General features: G+C 57.3%; 2 protein-coding genes across 3 annotated transcripts in view; both read left to right on the top strand.

Moving 5' to 3' along the window:
* PPP1R9B (protein phosphatase 1, regulatory subunit 9B) overlaps nt 1-14,311 on the top strand; it is a 16,200-nt gene extending 1,889 nt beyond the window's left edge. The window contains 9 exon segments of the mRNA XM_010843154.1: nt 3,680-3,834; nt 5,111-5,231; nt 7,060-7,164; nt 8,191-8,326; nt 8,889-9,041; nt 9,152-9,205; nt 11,876-12,105; nt 12,424-12,520; nt 12,695-14,311. Of these exon segments, the coding sequence (XP_010841456.1) occupies nt 3,680-3,834; nt 5,111-5,231; nt 7,060-7,164; nt 8,191-8,326; nt 8,889-9,041; nt 9,152-9,205; nt 11,876-12,105; nt 12,424-12,520; nt 12,695-12,748 (1,105 nt within the window). The 3' untranslated portion in view covers nt 12,749-14,311.
* A 3,274-nt stretch (nt 14,312-17,585) lies between these two features.
* SAMD14 (sterile alpha motif domain containing 14) overlaps nt 17,586-18,429 on the top strand; it is an 18,138-nt gene continuing 17,294 nt past the window's right edge. The window contains exons 1-2 of one of the 2 annotated variants that reach the window (XM_010842783.1): nt 17,599-17,675; nt 17,939-18,123. In XM_010842783.1, the coding sequence (XP_010841085.1) occupies nt 18,115-18,123 (9 nt within the window). In that variant the 5' untranslated portion in view covers nt 17,599-17,675; nt 17,939-18,114. Of the gene's footprint in view, nt 18,124-18,429 lie in introns of both variants that reach the window. The other variant, XM_010842782.1, reaches the window with a different exon arrangement.

Below are 18,429 nucleotides of genomic sequence, written 5' to 3'. Positions count from 1 at the left end.
GGCCACCTCATCTCAGGCCTAAATATCCTCCCCCGCCTCGCCAGCCAGCCGGCTTTGGCAGGCTGAGTCAGCCCTGTCACCCAGCCCCCTTCCCAGAAGTTACCTCCCTGAGGGGGGCGTGGGGGACTTCCAGCTGTTTGTCAGAGGGGGAGGATATTTAGGCCTGAGATGAGGTGGCCTGCCCTGACCTGCCCTCGGGTTCCTCTGCCTGCTGCCCCACCCTGCCCTGCGCCGGTCCTGGGACACCTGCTTTCCCTTCCTTTTCCAGACATTCTCCCTCCGGAGACTGCCAGAGGCCTGGGCTTAAGTGGTGGGAAGGTGTGTGTGTGTGTGTCTGTGTGTACCTGTGACCTCAGAAGAGCACCCCCACTTTGGTCCTTACTCTGCTGTAGATCGGAGGGGCATGAGGAGCTTAGAAACACCCTTGCTTTCCTCCTGCACCAGAGCTGCACACGGGGGTGGAGGAGCCAGAAACTTCCCAAAACAAAGGTGCAGCCCTTCCTTCAAACTGGCTGTAGCCCTCACCCCAACTTTGCAGAAGTGAAAGAGGGAAGCAGGTCTCTGAGGTTGAGCTGAGCTGGGACCATGTGACTGGGGGCCCTGTTCCCTGGGGTCTGTGCTGGGCCAGCTCCCGAGGTGGGGGTACAAGGTTACATAGGCAGGCGTTTTCTGTGGTTTTTGAGGAGGCTAGGCCTTTAGCAGGGTATGGAGGAGGAGGGGGTGGGGCTGGGAAACTCCCAGGTGCCTGGCAGCAGCCTCCTGCTTTTGCTCTTGGCGTTGGCAGGCACCAAGCGCTCTTGCCTCATTCTCTGGGTACCCTGAAAGGACAGAAGATCCTCCCTTTGGGGGGGCACACATACTATTGGTGATTGGTTTGTGGGTTGTGCCAGTGCCCTCAGATTCTCAGGAGAATGCTGGGAGAGATCCCTGGGAGAATTAAGAGCCCCAGCCCCCAGTTTCCTGAGGCTTCCCTGGTGGCTCAGATGGTTAAGAATCCGCTTGCAGTGCACTACCCTCTATTCTTGGCTGGCACATAAAGCTTAAAGACTTTTTCTCACCGCCCCAAGCTCAGCTGTGCCCAAGTCCAAGTCTGCTTTATGGGGCTGTCAAGGCCAAGGAAAGTTCAGCCTTTACCCCTCCCCAGTCAAACCCCCCTCTGTTTGATTGAAATTTCCATAACTCCTGGACACTGAAGCTGCCCGTTTCCTCCTGCCTGCCCCAGCATTAACCAACCTCTGTTCCTCTTCCACCTCCCACCCCAGGGGGCCTGGGAAGTGCAACTCCCCACTTTGGCCAGCCCTTTCCCCCAGGCTGTGACCTCACAAGCCTTTTTGCCTCTCCTCCTTTTCTGAAGAGCTGGGATCCTGGAGGCAGAGAACTGAAGGATATGGGGTGTTTCTTGGGACACTGAGGATGCAAGTGGGGACCACTGAGGGGGTCAGGACACCCCACGGCCCTGCCACAGCAGTTCTCTGAGCTGCCTGATCCCCTCAGAGGTAGAGGTTGGTCTTTTAGTCCTCAGCCTCTGACTGTCTATATTTGACACCTTACCCTGATTTTTGGGTAAAAAATAGCACATGATTTGGAGCAGTGCTCCCTGACTCCCTGGTGACAGTTGCTCGCCTGTGGTGTGCTGGGCCGCCTTTGTGTGTCTGACTTTTGACCTTGCTGGGGATGTCTTCCTCCCCACTCAGTTTTTCCCTCTCTCTGCCCCACCCCTGCATTGATACTAAGTCCGGGGTCTTGTGCCCCTCGGATGACCCAATTGTTGGCCACAATACAGAGGCTTCTGCTGAGGAAAGAAACCTCAATTCTAGATAGTTATCTGGAGAGGGGGACTGGATCCAGGGCCCTCGGACAGGCTGGACACATGGAGGTGGGCAGTGTGAATGGTGGTCAGAGGCCTCTGACCCTCTGGCCTGGGTTTCTTGCAGGGGGCAGAATTTAATAATCTGAGAAAAGAGGGGAGGACAAAGCCCAGGACAGGCTAGGAGGGTGTTTTGGAGGTCACAGTGTGTGTCTGTATGTACTTGTGGTGGGGAGGAGTTTGGTTGACCCAGGCTACCACATAGACTGAGGGATGAAGAGACCCTCTCTGCTGGGATAGAGGGTGAGGGTCAAGGGACTGGGATGCAGAAGTGGGCCAAAGCCAGTTTGCCAGATCTAGGCGCGTGGCAGCCCTGTCCTGGGGCTTGAGACCTATGTACAATGGGGACAAAGTCCCAGTGACCAGCCACCAGTCTCATCCCACGCTGCTATGGGCTAGCTCCCATGACCTTGGACAGTGGGTCTAGCATCTTGCACTGTATGTGGACTGGGTGGCCCATTTCTCCCAGGAGCTTGGGGCTACTGGCCAGATGTCAAGAGGGCAGTCTGACTGCTGCACCATTGACAAAGAGCTCTAAGGGTGTGCACTCTTTCTCTGATGCTGTAAAGTTGAGGGCAGTGAGTTAAGTGACCATGTAGGCCCCTCCCAGCTAGGAGCCCCCTTGTGGGAGCCATGGTGTTTGGGGGGTGACACTAAACCGAGGCTGGGGCACAAGAGCTGCTGGCCTGGGTGCCCGTAGTGCCTGCTTCTGGAGGAGAGGGACCCTGGCAGGGGCCTCAGGGAGACAGTGTCCCACTCCAGCTGCTCAGGCCTCAGGCCCAGCCATCTGATAGAGCTGCTGCTACCCTTCATCGCCCCCACTTGGCTCCAAGTGGTGCCAACCTGTCGCTGCAGGCAGTGAAACAGGAACATGTCATGATGCCCCAAATGGTGCTCATTAACCTCCCACCAGGAGCACCCCGCCTGGACCCAGACTTAGGCACTCCTGCAGAGCCCTTGTCCTACCTTCTCTGCTCTTTGGAGGAGGGTCAGGCTGGGGATTCCCCTTTCTGCTGAGCCAGCAGAGGGGTTCAGAGGACAACAAGGCCAGGTTCACTGCGGACAGTGTCAGAGGCTGCCACTTGCCTGCTGTCCTTGCTTTCTGCAGGGTATTGTGCCCAGGACCTCTGCCCGGGCCTCCTAGTGCCCTGGGGATAAGCAGGGTACCTCAGAGAGCTGCGGTTCAGAAGGGAGCTTGAGGTCTGGCCATGTGGCCAAGGCCATAGGGGCCCCTCAAGAGGAGGGCCTGCCCATTCTCCGTGGGGGGACCGGTGGTCCTTCTGCCTCTCTCCTCCCCTTTCCCCACCCGCCACCGCCCGTGTCTCACACCCCACTCCCCCCTCCCCATCTGGCATCCTCCCGCATCTCCTCCACTCCTTATCCCTCCTCCTCTTCCCCTCTGCTACTCAGCGTGTTCCTTCCTCTCTCCTGCCGTCTGTGTCCACCCTCGTCTTTGGGATGGGGACTGTCTGTTGGTCTCTCTCTGACCTGGGAGCCTGGGTTCATGAGTATGACAGTGTCTCCAGCATTGACCTTCCTTTCTTCTAACTGGCCGTGCTTGTGTGGTCAGGGCTGCAGGAGAGAGTCATGGCGTGGATGTGGCAAGGCTGGGTCCCTTTCTGCCTTGCCCCCTACCTCAGAACTAGAAGGGCCCCACTCTGAGCTGGGATCAGCACGGGCTGGGGAAGGCCTCACCTCAGCCTGTCTGGGGGTGGGGGGGGCCTCTGGCAGGAGGGGAGCGCAGTGGCTGGCGCAGCCTGCCCCTTCAGCCTCCTCTCACTGGGTTAGCCCTTGCCCTCCTATTGGCGCCTCTGACAAGCAGCCTCTCCCCCAGGTGTTCAGTACCTACTCCAACGAGGACTACGATCGTCGCAACGAGGACGTGGATCCCATGGCAGCCTCTGCTGAGTACGAGCTGGAGAAGCGGGTGGAGAGGTTGGAGCTGTTCCCTGTGGAGCTGGAGAAGGGTGAGCTGGGCCACTGGGCCTCTGCCTTGTGCCAACTTCCGCCCTGGGTGGACCCTCAGGGCTTCCACTGAGATGTTCTGCTTCCTCTAACTGGGCCTCTGTCAGCACCCCATAGCCACACAGACTCAGCCGAGCCCAAAGCTCCACCATCACACTGTCCCGCTGCACTCTGCTTCTGCAGTTGTCAGGCCCCGCATGAGCACTGTGGGCTGGGTCCTGGGCTCTGCAGGCCAAGCCACAATGGGAGAGCGATGGAAGGGGGAGAGGGCAGGCATGGCTGGGACGCTCACACCTAAGTGCGTCCTTGGCACAGTGAGGGGGCCAGGAAAGGAAGGAGGGGCCGCTGTAAAAGCATTTAACAGGAGACCTGACCAGACCTGAGGGGATTCCCAAGGAAAGAGACGCTTGAGTTGAACTCTGAAGAGGAGATGAGGGGAGTCTGCGGAAAAGAGGAGAGAGACCTGGTGGACTCGGAGGGTGGGGGAGAAGGCTGCGCATACAGGACCTTGTTGACCACTTTTCTAAGATGGACTGGGAGCCTTGCAAGGTGTGAGAAAGGTAGTCTAGAGAGACTATACCAAGCTGTGCTGTGGGGCAAAGGGTTGTACATGGTTGGAGAGGGGCCCCTGTAGTGTGGACATGGTGATGGCCATGTGGGAAGGGGGTGGACTTGAGGGATTCTTGGAAGGTGGGATTGACAGGATTTGGGTGTTACTTGGCTTCCACAGAGGCTGCAGGGGGAGGCAGGAGTCCAGGTGACTCCCAGGCCCCGTGAAGGGGGGCAGGCTGGAAAAGCCTATTTGTGGGGGAAGATCTCGTTCAGATGTCAGAGGCCCGTGAGACAGAGGGGGGCAGCTGTGGAGAGAGGAGTAGGTTTTGCGGGAGAGAAAAGCAGGAGGTCTTGAGTCACTGAGGCTGTGAGTAGGGATGAGACTGCTTAGGGAGGGGGACCATCAGCCCTCTCGTGGCTCCCCCACCCATCCCCATGGCCACCACACACCTCATCTGCATACAGATAGTGCCCCTTCAGCACGTCCTGCTGCCCATCAGTTCTTTGGCTGGGGCAGAGGGCAGTGACCCAAGAGCATCCTAGTTGGCTTGGCAAAGAGGGAGTGACAGAACCAGATGTGGGACATCCCCTCAGCATGGAGACTGCTTCTTGAGGTGAGGCTGTGCCCCACTGTGAGGGTTGGGGATGGGCCTCTCACTCTGTCCCCGGCAAATCCTCAACCCATCCTACCCTCCTACTGGCTTCTCATCACCCTCTGCTTCACAGACTCCGAGGGCCTGGGCATCAGCATCATTGGCATGGGGGCCGGGGCGGACATGGGCCTTGAGAAGCTGGGCATCTTCGTCAAGACCGTGACTGAGGGCGGCGCGGCCCATCGGGACGGCAGGTACCGCCTCCCCTCCCCTTATCAGCCGTGGTCTGCGGGGCGGGTCGCCAGGTGGGGCCCAGGCGTTCGTGGAGACCACTGTGCCTGTTGCTGGCCCGCCCCCCGGGAGCAGTGAGCAGCGCAGCAGGGCCCTCGGCCTCGTGGCATTGCATGCTGTGTAGGTGTCGTGTTTCGGGCCATGGTGAGGAGAGCGTGGGTGCGGAGGCTCTGTGCCTAGTAGAGTACACATTGAGCTTTTTCATTTAGGAAATATTGAGCCTGTGACACTGTTGCAGGGCTGGTGCCAGGCCCTGGGAGTCAGTGATGAGGGCCTTGATCTTAAGAAGCATGTAGTGTAGTAAGGCAGATGGGCATTCAAGAGGGCACACAGAAAACGGCGACATGGACAAAAGTACAGGGCGGCACTAAAGGCTAAGTCAGGAGGGCTTGGCCTCTTTGGGTTTCAGGGAAGTCTTCCTGGAGGAAGTGACATTGGAGTTGAGACCTAAAGCATGAGCAGGAGTGGGGTGTGCAGAGTGTCCCAGGCAGGGCACCAAAAGCAGGCAGGTGTGGCTGAGCTAGAGACCACGGGATTCAGGTGTCTTATGAGGTTAGAAGAGCCCATGGGGGCGCTGCGCCCGGGAGGAGGCTGCTCCTTGCCTACATGCTTACGTTTGGCCCCTGAGGCTGGAAGGTGTGAGTTCGGTGGGTCAGAGGGCTCAGGAAAGATCCCCTGGAGTTCTGGGCAGCCCAGTGAGCCCTTTGGAGCCTCCCCACTGTGTGTGAATTGCCGAGGGGGAGTGGGAACGGCTGTAGGGCACCCCCAGGCTGTAAGTTAAAGGTTAATATCAGGGTGCCTTGTGCTACCTCTAAGCCCAGACCCCTCCATGTGACAGAGTTGACTGTTTGTTCCTGTGAGGACTGGGGTCATGCTGCTAGAGGTGGAGTTGCCTCATTCAGGAAGCTTCTATCTGCTGCAGCCCAGATGGCATGGTGGGCAGGGGTGGGAGTGAGCAGAAACAGGAAGGTGACCACCCCTACTCTTTTACTTACTCCCTCATTTGAACTTCCCAGAGCCTTTCCCATGGTTGCCTGTTGGCCGGTTGGGGAATGTGTGTGTATGTGAGGGTGTCCCCATGTGGGGTGGGTGGTGGGGGCGAACTGTTGACAGGAGACCATTTCTTCCTTTTCTGTGTGGGAGCCCTGCGAGGAGGCCTGGCACTGAGGGGAGGTGGGAGTGGAGGATGGAGGTGGCCAGGTGTCCCTCCCGTGCTTCCATCCCCCTTGCGGTCAGGCTGGGCCAGTCCCATCTCTCCTTGTGTGGGGAACAGGGCTTCCAGGGCCATAGCTGGAGCGTACTGGGGGCTGTGCACAGGGGGGACTAACCCCGTGGGACTGTAGTGAACACAGATCGCGGGCATTTGAAAGAAATCTGTGGGCTCAGGTCTGTGCCGAATGGGTGTGTAAGAGGGTGGGCTGCATGTCAGGTGTGTGCTAGAGGCCGTAGCTGGTGTGTGTGGCCATGATGAACTCTGTGGATGCCACGCTGGTCTGTCGAGTGATGGAGGAAGGGACTAGTGTGTGATTGCCTTGGGAAGTGTGCTTGCCACCCTTCCTGGTTCTGGATGCCCGTGGCGGTTGTGCTTGCCTGGGTCTCACTGCCCATGCGCCTGGCTGATACCTGATCCTCCGGCCTCATGCCTCTTATGCAGGTAGACAAAGTACTGGGTTCCTGTGGGGACTGAGCCTTGAGTTTCTGATGGGAAGGGGGCCATGTCTACCCTAGCTCCACAGTTCCCCTCGGGATCCCCTAACCAATGTTACCCACCTCCCCCTCGCCCGTCCCCAGGATCCAGGTGAACGATCTCCTGGTGGAGGTGGATGGAACGAGTCTGGTGGGAGTGACCCAGAGCTTTGCAGCCTCCGTGCTCCGGAATACCAAGGGCCGTGTGCGGTGAGGCCCAGGAGGGTGGGGGCGGTGGGGAGTGGGCGCAGACAGGAGGCTCAGCCCTCATCGGGCCACTCTGCCCGCCTGCCCACACCCAGTTGAGATCCTCTGTGGCCCAACTTACAGAGACGTTTCCACTGTGGAAAGGAATTGCTATGTGCTTATCCGTTGCCCCGTCTCCCTTCACATCTCCCGCCCCTGACCACTGCTGGCCACCAGCACTCAGGCTTCAGGCCTGTTGTCCACCATGCCTCCAAACTGGCCTCTTGGTCGTCTTCTTTCCCCACTGTCTGTCCTGACTCATTCATTGAAGATCCCAAGATGTGCAGGAAGGATGCCATCCAGATCGGGGTTTATCCCTCCCTCCCTCTAGCCTGGTATAGTCTGAGGACTCTCCTCCTTGGGTCTGCCAACTGAAGAGGTTGGGTTAGAGGCTCCCTATGTTCATCTCTGGCATAACATTCAGGGACAACTCCATGCCCCCTTCAAAAGGGGCACTGCCCCCAGGAAAGGGTGGTAGAGAGAAACAGGATGTGGGTGGCCACGGAGAGGAGGGGCTGGTGCCTGGAAGTTCCACGATTTCCTTTCCATCCTAATCTCCAGTCGCCATCATCCCGCCTCTTCCTGAAGCTCAAGGACTTGGAGAGCATATAAGACAGCCCTCCACAGTTCCAGGGTCAGCTTTGCCAGGCCCCTGCCTCATTTTCTCCCATGTGGTGAGGGAAGAGCTCCTACACTGGCACCTCCTGACCTCATGTCCCCGACAGCCTAGCCTGAAGTTTGGCTGACATCTCCCCATCCCCCGAACTGGCCAGGAGGGCTAATGAGTCTCTGCTACTCCTAGGAAAGAAACCCAATAAGGGCCCCCTGTTCCCCTATTCATTATTAACACTCTGCAGTCTCTGGACTCAGCCCTCTCATTTCACCTCCCCAGGGAGGACCTGGGTATTGAGAGGGGAGTACCAATGGGGAGGATGGTGGCATTTCCAGCTAAGGACAGAGAAAAAGGAGACAATGCTGGTGCCCCTGCAGGTTTATGATTGGCCGGGAGCGGCCCGGTGAGCAGAGTGAGGTGGCCCAGCTAATTCAGCAGACCCTGGAACAGGAGCGATGGCAGCGGGAGATGATGGAGCAGAGATACGCCCAGTACGGCGAGGATGACGAGGAGGTAGGGACTCTACTTGGCTGGGAGCGTCATCGTCCCCTGGTGGCCTGATGGAGCATTACAGCTGTCCCCTGCCTCTGCCACTTTCCCAGGCCTTGTGAAGAACCCCAGAGCGCCACTCCTGTCCTGGGGGAGCCCCTAATCTGAGAAGCAATGCAGATCCCTCCCTTAAAGAATCTCTAGTTTGATGGAGGAATCACACCCTCTGTCTTCAGAAAGCCTTCCTGGTCCTACAAAGAAAACATAGTTCCCTCTAAGAGCCACCACTCTGAGGAAGGAGACAGCTCTAGGCCTCAGGGGACCTGCTGCGTGAGGAGGGGAAAGCAAAGGCTGTTTCTTCAGGTCTTAGTCTTTTATGGGATAACTCCTGCCTTCAGGAGACTTTCCGGAAGTCACAAACCATGCCCCTGGTGTGGACCCCTGGCTGATGGAGGAGGTCATGACCCATACTCCTGGGTCGCACTCAGTCTGCCGTGGACTAACCACTGCTGGTTTCAGCCCTAGTCATCAGGGCTGGGGTAGGCTGGCGTGGGCAGGGGACACAGCCTCCTGTCCCCCTTCACAGACGGGAGAGTACGCCACCGACGAGGATGAGGAGCTGAGCCCCACATTCCCAGGGGGCGAGATGGCCATCGAGGTGTTCGAGCTGGCAGAGAATGAGGATGCCCTGTCCCCGGTGGACATGGAGCCTGAGAAGCTGGTGCACAAGTTCAAGGAGGTGCGCAGAGGGGCCCCTGGGCTGGTGGAGGGCAAGGGCAGGTTAGTATTTAGTGCTGCAGCACTGCCTGCCCCAGCCAGAGCTGAGTGTCTGTGCCCTCGCCCCCACAGCTCCAGATTAAGCATGCTGTGACTGAGGCCGAGATCCAGCAGCTGAAGAGAAAGGTAAGAGCGGCGGGAAGTGGGGGAGGCTGAGGGCATGGGGGCGACAGTCTTCCACCCTCAGCTGTACATGTCGACCCTTGTCCAGCACCCACAGGCGCATGGAAAACAAGCTGCTCTGAAGTAAGGGAGGCTAGTGTTAAGAGCTAGACCGTCTCTCCACCACTCACTTGCTGCTCCGGGCCTCATTCTCCATAAAATGGTTTGATAATAGTGCCAGGACCATAGGACCACTGTGAGAATAAAATAGAATAATACATGTAAGGTCTTTAGTACAGGTCTGACACATAATAGTTGCTTAATAAAAAGTTGAGCTGTTAGCTGTCAGCCCTCTAATAGCTGAACGTGGATGTCTTCACGTTCACACAGTCCCACGCGTGTCCTCTACATAAAAGCCTAGCATTTAGCCTAGCCTAAATGCAAACCACCCAGAGATCCAAACATCAGCCCAGATCCCAGGTACATGGTACTCACAGACCCACCCACCCAGACACCCTCTCTGCTTAGACATAACATGAGGACAATGGACCCATGCTTCACAAGCAAGACTTTTGTGTCCGTCTGCTTATGTGTCTGTCTGCTGTGAGATATAGCATGTTTCATGGAACATGCACATTCTCACAGAGATACCATGTATAGATACCGGCACAAGCATACTGGGTGCCAGCACCCTTAGAGGCATAGATATACAGACTTCTGAAGCACAGGCTGTGCATTAGGAGTCCCGATCCCCATGGGGCTTCCAGTGTGGCAGGGAGAGGCAGAGGCACACAGGGGTTCTGCAGACATTGTGCACCCAGGCACACACAGGTGCATTCCCATATGTGGGCTTAGACCAACATGCCTGGAGACAGGAGAGTGTGAAGCTGAGCCCCAGAGGGAAGACAGGGTTTAGGTGACTGAGGCAGAGGAAGGGCATTTCTGGTGGGGAGACAAACGTGAGCTTGGAGGCTGGCTTTGGAAAGAGACCTGCAGGCTATGGCAGCCATTCTGGGGGCGGAGGGGAGTGGAAGGTAGAGCTGGATTGCCAGGATGGGCTGTAGCAGTATCCTGACTCCCCACTGAGGACTCCAGCCTGGATCCTGTGGCCATATGAGACCAGGAGGAGGAAGGTCACTATCCCCAAAGTGGGAGGCATGAGGGTGAGCAGGACTTGGAGACTGGTGAACCAGCTAGAGGCCCAAGTGGTGCCCTGGCAGGTATGGGCAGGGCTACCCAGGGCACAGGCAGAGGGTATGTACAGGAAGGACGGATTCGAGTTGCATTTCCCAGGTCGAGGCGACAGTTCATGTTCTTAGAGTAGGTGCAGAGCATAAAGGGAAGGAACAGTCAAAGGTCTTTCAATTTATAAACACCTCTGGGCTTCCCTGGTGGCTCAGGTGGTAAAGAATCTGCCTGCAGTGTGGGAGACCTGGGTTCAGTCCCTGGGTTGGGAAGATCCCCTGGAGAAGGGAATGGCTACCCACTCTAGTATTCTTGCCTGAGGCTACAGGCAAGAGTAGCCTGGCAGGCTACAGTCCATGGGTTCGCAAAGAGTCAGACACGACTGAGCAGCTTTCACTTTCTTTCTAGGTGTGTGGCACCATCCAATTCATGTGATGGGCAAAAGCACTTGATCCTTGCCCTGTGTGGCTTAGAGTCCGCATGGCAACATTTGTACATAGAAGCTGACACAGGCTTTATAGGAGAGGACAGGGTCCCTGAACTCCTAGAGCTGGTGGAACCTGATGAAGCTGGAATGTGTGGGGGTCTGTGCTGTCAGAGAGAATCACAGGAGACTTCTGGGGAAGTGAAATACTGAGCTCAGCTGAAGGCTGAGCTAGTGGGAAATGATGAGGTAGTGGGAGGGTAGATGGGAGCATTCCAGGCACAGGGAACAGCGAGGCGAAGCCCTGCAGCAAGAGGGAACGTAGGTCCAAGGATGTGCAGGAAGGCCTGTGTAGCTGGGACACAGACGGCAAGGGGTGTTTGCAGCCAGCAAAGTTGGAGGGGCAGTCAGGGGCTTGAAGCTCAGCACTGGGGTGGCAGTGAGATGATGGCACCTTTGGACGGAGGTGGGCTAGTCAGAAAAGGAGGAATAAGTTTGTGTAGGTGGGGCCAAGTTTGGGGCAGGGTGCCTCTGAGGAACCCGAAGTAAAGTTGGGCTGGAGATTTGGGGCTCAGTGCTCAGAGGTGGTGAAGAAAGTGAGTACAGAGGGAACAGAGGCCCTATGATTGGGCTGTGGAGCTAGGAGGTCTGCACTGGGGTGGCACAGGCACTAGGCGAGCAGCCAGGACTGTCTAGGAAGCCGCAGAAGCCTGGGCTACAGAGAGGGAACAGAGGGCAGTGGTGCCCTGTTCTCACCCATCTACCATCACACTGTGTAGCCTTTGTGAGCTTGGCAAGGCAGGAATCAGTCCCACTTTACAGATGGGAGGAATGCAGCTTAAGACAAAAGTGGCCTTACCCCAAGTCACGGAGATAGTCAGTTATGAACGCGGGCGGCCTGCCTTCTAGGAGTGCAGCACGTATCAGGGCTCCTGGCTGGGACAGATGGGGTCCTCCCTCTCCGGGTTTCAGTTCCCAGACTCAGCCAAGGAGAGTCAGTAGTTGGGGGGCAGTGGGCTCCACATCTGCAGGAATCATCCAGAGACTGTCGTCCCCACCAACCCAGGGCTGTTCCTTCCTCTCAGCTGCAGAGCCTGGAGCAGGAGAAGGGGCGGTGGCGGGTGGAGAAGGCCCAGCTGGAGCAGAGCGTGGAGGAGAACAAGGAGCGCATGGAAAAACTGGAGGGCTACTGGGGTGAGGCCCAGAGCCTGTGCCAGGCTGTGGATGAGCACCTGCGGGAGACCCAGGCCCAGTACCAGGCCTTGGAGCGCAAATATAGCAAGGCCAAGCGCCTCATCAAAGACTACCAGCAGAAGTACGTGTGGGGGCTGGGAGCCCTGGACCTGAGGAGGATGGAGAGGCCTGTGGTGGGGCCTCCCCACCCCAGCCAAGTAGGGGGGCCAGGAGCGCAGAAGTTGGAGGGTCCTTTTGGGGGGGTACCTGGGTTCGTAATGACTGGGTGCCAGAGCCAACAAGCCAGGCCCCAGAGGCTTTGGGAAGGTTAGGGATCTCCAGACCTGAGAACAAGGAGTGGGCAAGAGCTGCCAAGGACAGGGCTGAAGACCCTGAGACTCTCTGAATGGAAGCCAGACCACACAGCCTTACCTACTGTCTGTCCCCCACTGATCCCCAGGGAGATTGAGTTTCTGAAAAAGGAGACAGCACAGCGCCGGGTTCTGGAGGAGTCAGAGCTGGCGAGGAAGGAGGAGATGGACAAGCTCCTGGACAAGGTAGGCCCGGGATGCCACAGGGGCAGGAGGGAGCAGCAGGTCAGTCACCCTGTGGATCCTGGAGGGAGAAGAGTCGTGGCTGGGAGCTCAGGGTCATGTCCCCAGCAGGGGGGCAGGCGGGGCAGGGCCCGAGTCCAATGCTCAGTCCTGATGCCCTCTCCCCCTTTTTTTCAGATCTCAGAACTGGAAGGAAACCTGCAAACACTGAGGAATTCCAATTCTACTTAACAGGAATCATTCCTTAACCGGACAATAATTAATCCCCTCCCATTGTCCTCCCTCCCCTGTCCTCAATACTTGACCCCGCCCCCTATCAGCCTGGGGACAGGTGCCCCGACTTGCCCACGCCTCCACCCCACCTCACCCAGCTTCAGGGACCAGAGGGCCCACATCATATAGGCCCCTTAAGGTGGCCCAGGCAGACTGGTGGCTGGAAGGATGGCCTCCTTGCCCATGGGGCTGGGGCACAGAGGCTATGGAATGCCAGGGGCTGGCCTGGGTGGTGGATGAACACAAGGACCTGCAGACCAAACTGCCAGATTTTACGGCCTCCAGCCTTTGTCTCTGGACTGGAACAGGGCTGGGGGCTCTCCCAGCATCTCACCGCCTGGAGGCTGCCTCCTGATCACGGAGCTCCTAGGTGGTCCCTGGGCCTCTTGACTTGAGATTCTACCATCTTGGCCCTTCCCTCCTCCCCTATCATTGTGCTGTTCTGTTGCATTCTTATCCTCCTGCTGGGAAGGGTTGTCTCCACACCTCCTCCCATCCTTGTCCACCCTCCCAGGAGGGATAGAGTCCACTCAGAGCCTGGAGGCTGGGCCTGACCCTGCACTGATTTCTTATGAATCCTTCATGAAAAGGGGAGAGCTCAGGACATGTGGTGTCCAGCTCCCCCTTCTCCTGGGGCAGCAGCCCTCAATTTCTCCTTGTGCCTCCCCTCCCCCAGGTGCCAAATAGCCATAACCTCCTGGAACCATTCTGCGGCCTCTCTGGGGTCCAGGTTTCCTGGCCAAGCCTGTCAATGCAAGGGAGGAGAAGAGGTCAGTTTAGAGGGCCTGGTTTTAGGCAAGGGGAACATTTCTTACTGGAGAGCCAAGTCCCGTCCTGCCCTACGCAGGGCCACACCTGGAAGCCTTGTACTAACATCAGAGATTCAGCCTCACCCCACCCACACCCACAGTTTTCCAGTGTTTTGACTGGAGGGCAAAATTTTACTACTTTTCTTCTTTTTGGAGACCAGGGCTGCGCTGCTAGCAGCCTGCTTTCTAAGTGAAATCGACTCTGTTTCCCCACTTTAACCCCAAATCGGGGCTTGGACCAAGGGAGGTGAGACCCCTACCCCAGGTCCCCTCCCCTTTCAGAAACCATCTCATTTTTGCCTCTTCGTCATGCCCCTGCCTCAGCCTGGGTTTTTGTTCTTTTTTTAAAAAAAAACAACCCCTGTACCATCCGTTTTGGCTTCCTCTCGTCCCCTGTAAATAGGCCATGCCATCAATCAGTATTTCTCAGCAATCTGTTCCTGCCCCCAGATGTGCGCCTACCCCGTGAAAGAGCTGGCTATCTTAGTGCCTGGGCCCGTGCAATTCACCTCCTCGGCCTCAGCAGACGGAGGGGGCGGGGCCAGGGGCGGGGCGGTGGGGGGGGCTTCCGGTTTCTCCGGCCGAGGGCCACCCTAGCCCCGCCTTTTGCAGGACTGCGTCTCTGTATATAATATATATATGTATGTATTGTTCCCGGTTTTGTACGGATCATGCCCTCTGTCAGGTCACGCCCATAAAAGCAGTCCCCAGAGCTTTGCCGCCTGGTTTCTTGATTCGCGGGAGGAGGTATGGGATGCCAGTCTGAGTCAGGTGGTCTGCCAGTGCTACCTCTGACCCTGAGGAGCTTTATGAGAACCCTTGTTCTTGCAAACTCCATTTGCCACCCCCGCTCCCATCCCTTCTGGGCAGGGCTGGGATTTCTAGAGCGTTCCTTAGGCTCATCACTCAGCTCTTTCTTATAAGGCCTCCAATGGAATTAAGAGGATGAGTTAGATACGGTAATGGAGATACCCAACCCCTACTCTCCCACTAGGCACCCTGTAGAAGGTACGGGAAAGATTAAAGGTGGTGGTGGTAGCTGTGGATGGGAAATGATAAGTCAGAGCAGTTTTGTGCCCAGGGTCCTAGAGAATCCCTCGGGTTGGCCAGAGAGAACTAGCCCTCCATCCTGCCAGCAGCTCTGGTTGCTAACTCACCAGTTCTAATACCAATGGGTCCGGGAGTCCAGATGCCAGGGTTCCAAAGACAAGTCCCAAAGAGAGATGAGAGCAGGGGACCAACCCCCAACACCAGCCTTTCTTGCTTTGGGAAGCTGTGTGCTATATGTGAAAAAACTGAACCACAAGGCACTTGGTGTTCAGTGGCCTGACCCCCAGAAAGATTCTCACAGACCTGTCTGCCCTAAAGAATGAAAGTCCCAAAATTAGGACTCTTCAGGATCACCTTGGTGGGTCCCTGATAAACCTCAACCGGAACTCCCAGTTGTAGTCAGCTCCTGTGTTGGCCACTCCTGGATGGCTCTGTCACACAAGTCTCCATGTCAAGCCAAATTCTAGCTTCTGATAGCTTCCCTTCAAAAGTCCTAGTTCTACATCCCAGGGCCATATAGAACCAGTCCAGCTCTGCCACTCGAGAAGCACCTGGCAACCTGGAGATGGTGGTCATGCATCTCCATGAGAGCCATCTTCTCTTACAAGTGGATCTTCCTTGGAACACTTCAGGGAAGACAGTTTCAGGTGGCTGAATCCCAGGATCAGAAACCACCAAACCACAAGGTCACTGGTTATATCTCCCGACTTACAGGTGATTTAGGCCCTTCTCAGGTAACCTAGCCAAGTTCGAAGTGAAGTGGCTGGACCTCCCTGGGTGTTGAGGGGGACATGGGAGTTGTGACGAAGGCTTCTGTTGATCTGATCTGATCAGAGTTGAGCATCCGGGGTGGGGTCCTATGCCTGTCTGTCCTGTGTATTAGGTGAGGGGCTTGCACACTGTACGTTCCAAAAGGTGGAACCCTTTCAGAAAGTAGCCCCCCAAATCTAAGTATAGTGTGTGGCTGGGGATGGTGGATATAGCTTTGCAAGGGTTTTCAGACCTGAGATATGACTCACCTGTGAGACATGTCAAGGGCAAGCCACATGGGCAAGCCTATGTGAGGCATTACCCCAGTCCAGCCCTGCCCACTTCCCAGTTCCTAGGAGCTCAAGCAGGTTTGCCACAGCCCAACATTTGCCACAAGGGAGGGAAATCAGATGAGGGGGATTTCATCTGGCCTATAGGAACAGGGGGTCTTATGACCTATAGGCACCCTCCCACAGAACCTGCCCCAGCCCTGACTTTACATACCCATCATCTCCCCATTCCCTATGGGGATGATATAATCAACCCCCCACTCCAGCCTACCACCCAGATCTCACCAAATGCCTGCGAACCATGTTCTCTTTAAAGACCCCAGACAGCCGCAGTAGGACCTCCCCAGATCTCCACAATCTAGCCAGCAACCCACAGCTGCCGGCAGATTCTGAAGACACTCAGAGATACCCAAATTCCCATGCTGCTGCTAAGTTACTTCAGTCGTGTCCGACTCTGTGCAACCCCATAGACGGCAGCCCACTAGGCTTCTCCGTCCCTGGGATTCTCCAGGCAAGAACACTGGAGTGGGTTGCCATTTCCTTCTCCATAGATCTCCTTGAATCTTACCCTCTAAAATTTATCATCCTCACCTATGGTCCCAAGACCATCTGGGCCCAACATGCCACCTCCCACAGCTCCTCAGAGACCTGGGACTGCAGTGACTCTGGCAGACGGCCGGGCAACGCTACCCCTCCAGACTGAGGGACAGAGATGTGCAACCTCTTCCCTGAGCGCTGGACCCACTTATCCAACCTCACCACCTGCTCTTGAACAAACAAAGGGGGCAATAGAAACACCCACCTCATGGGTTTATCATGAGGGTGACAATGAGAAAAGTGCTTACTACAGTGCCTAGGGCATGCGTGCGTGCACGCGTGCGCGCACGCGCGCACACACACACACACACACACACACACTCCACCAAGCTGTCTCAGTACAGTAGCTAGTTGATTTTTGTCTCCCCTGGCTGGCCTACCACCCCCTCCAGCTCCCCAGGTCCAAGTCTGATCTCATCCACTCCCATCGCCCTCTACGTCCAGGGCCTCAAGCCAAGACCTGCAACCATCTAAACCCTCCTTCTCCCTCAGTGGCCAGCCAGTCCCCAAACCCTGTCAGTTTCTTCAGTTCTATATCCTGGATAGTTCTCATCGTGATCTTTGATCTTCATGTCCACCACCATCAACTCAACAGCCTCATGAGGCGTGCCACAGCCTTCAGGCTGCCTTCTCCAAAGGAACCGAGGTGTTCTTCCTAAAATGCGGATCTGAGCCCCTCACTCCTCTTACTTTTCCCACTATGGCTGGTAGGATAAGGTGCAATCTGCCCACCTCATGCATCCTTCTTCTTCCTCCCTTTTCCTCCTCCCCCCTCTAGCCACTAGCGCTCCTACCCTAGCCTGGCCTGCAGAAGTAGCCAACGCGTCCCCTCAGCAGTCCTTCTTCCACACACAGCCCCTGCCCCACCTCCTCAGCCACCCACAGACAAGCAGGGGCTCCCTGGGTGGGCTCTCCCCACGCTGAAGTGTCCTCTGTGAACCCAGGCTCAGGGGCCCGCTTTCCTGAGGGCCTGTCTGCTCATCTGTTCCCCTGACAATGCTGTGAGCCACGATGGCCAGGACCAGGTCGATTGTGTTCCTCACGGTCCCCTCCCGCTTCAGCGCGCCCAGTTGCTCTGTGGTTGTCCGTTGAATGGATCAGGAGCCCTCACAGGCCTTGCAGAGGAGTCAGAAGCCCCGTGCGTCCTAAGATGGGGCCGCCTCTCTGGCCGCTCACACCCGACCGACTCCCACTGGCCGCGGAGTATCGGCAATTAGAATCCCGTCACCGGGGCGCCTCCTCTTTCCCCCGTGCTCCCGCTGCCTCCGCCCCTCCCTTCCACTCTCCCTCCCTCCACCCGTTCTTTGTCTCCCACCTCGCCGCTACGCGCCCCCCGCGTTGGCTCTTCCCTGGGGACCCCCGCGGATCCCCGCAGAAGCGACGCTACGAGTATCTGCCTGCCGGGGCGGGGGACCCCCGCGTCCAGCCGGGATTGGCAGGGCGGGAGGCGGTTCCTCTCCTTCTCTCTCTCTCTCTCTCCCCCTCCTCCACTCTCTCTCTCTCAGACACACACACACACACACGCACGCACACACGCACGGAGCATCCTCCCCGTCAGGTCTCCCGGTCCTGCCCCGCCCGCCTCGCCTCCTGCTTCCTGCAAACCTTCTCTCTCCGAAATACCCACCCCGCCACGTTTCCTCCGGTTCCAGGACCCCTCTCGCTGACCCCTACCCCTATTCCTGGGATGGAGCGGATGGAGCCAGCCCGGAGCCCCCCGCGGCCGGGGTGACAGCCCCCTACCCCACTGCTCCTCTCCCACCTGGTCCCCGCCCCAAGCACCATGGGCCTGAGGGGTTTCTGAGGCGCCAGACGCTGAAGATGACAGATGCTGGAGGTAAGGGATTGGGACCCCAAGATCCCTAACGTGGAAGAGGACGCGGGGTCACTCGGGCTCGTGGTGGGAACCCTAGTGGGGTTGGATGGGGCCAAGAGACAAGGACCTTTCTTCCCTTGTCCCCTACGGGGGGCTGCACCAAGGTAGGGTGCTGGGCTGCCAGGGGAGGGGGTGGAGATAGGATCTGTGTCCCTAATCCTCTCCCTCAGCCCGCTGCCTGGAGAAATTAATTTAAAAAAACAAACTGGTGTTGGGGGAGGGGTGAAGCTTAACTCCTTCTTGCCTGGTGAGGAGTTGGACTGACGG

Source organism: Bison bison, unplaced genomic scaffold, assembly GCF_000754665.1.
Source record: "Bison bison bison isolate TAMUID 2011002044 unplaced genomic scaffold, Bison_UMD1.0 scf7180017864180, whole genome shotgun sequence".
In the NCBI taxonomy this organism is placed as follows: Eukaryota; Metazoa; Chordata; class Mammalia; order Artiodactyla; family Bovidae; genus Bison; species Bison bison.
The sequence above is the reverse complement of the archived record's forward strand: the minus strand, read 5'-3'. Positions and strand labels throughout refer to the sequence as shown.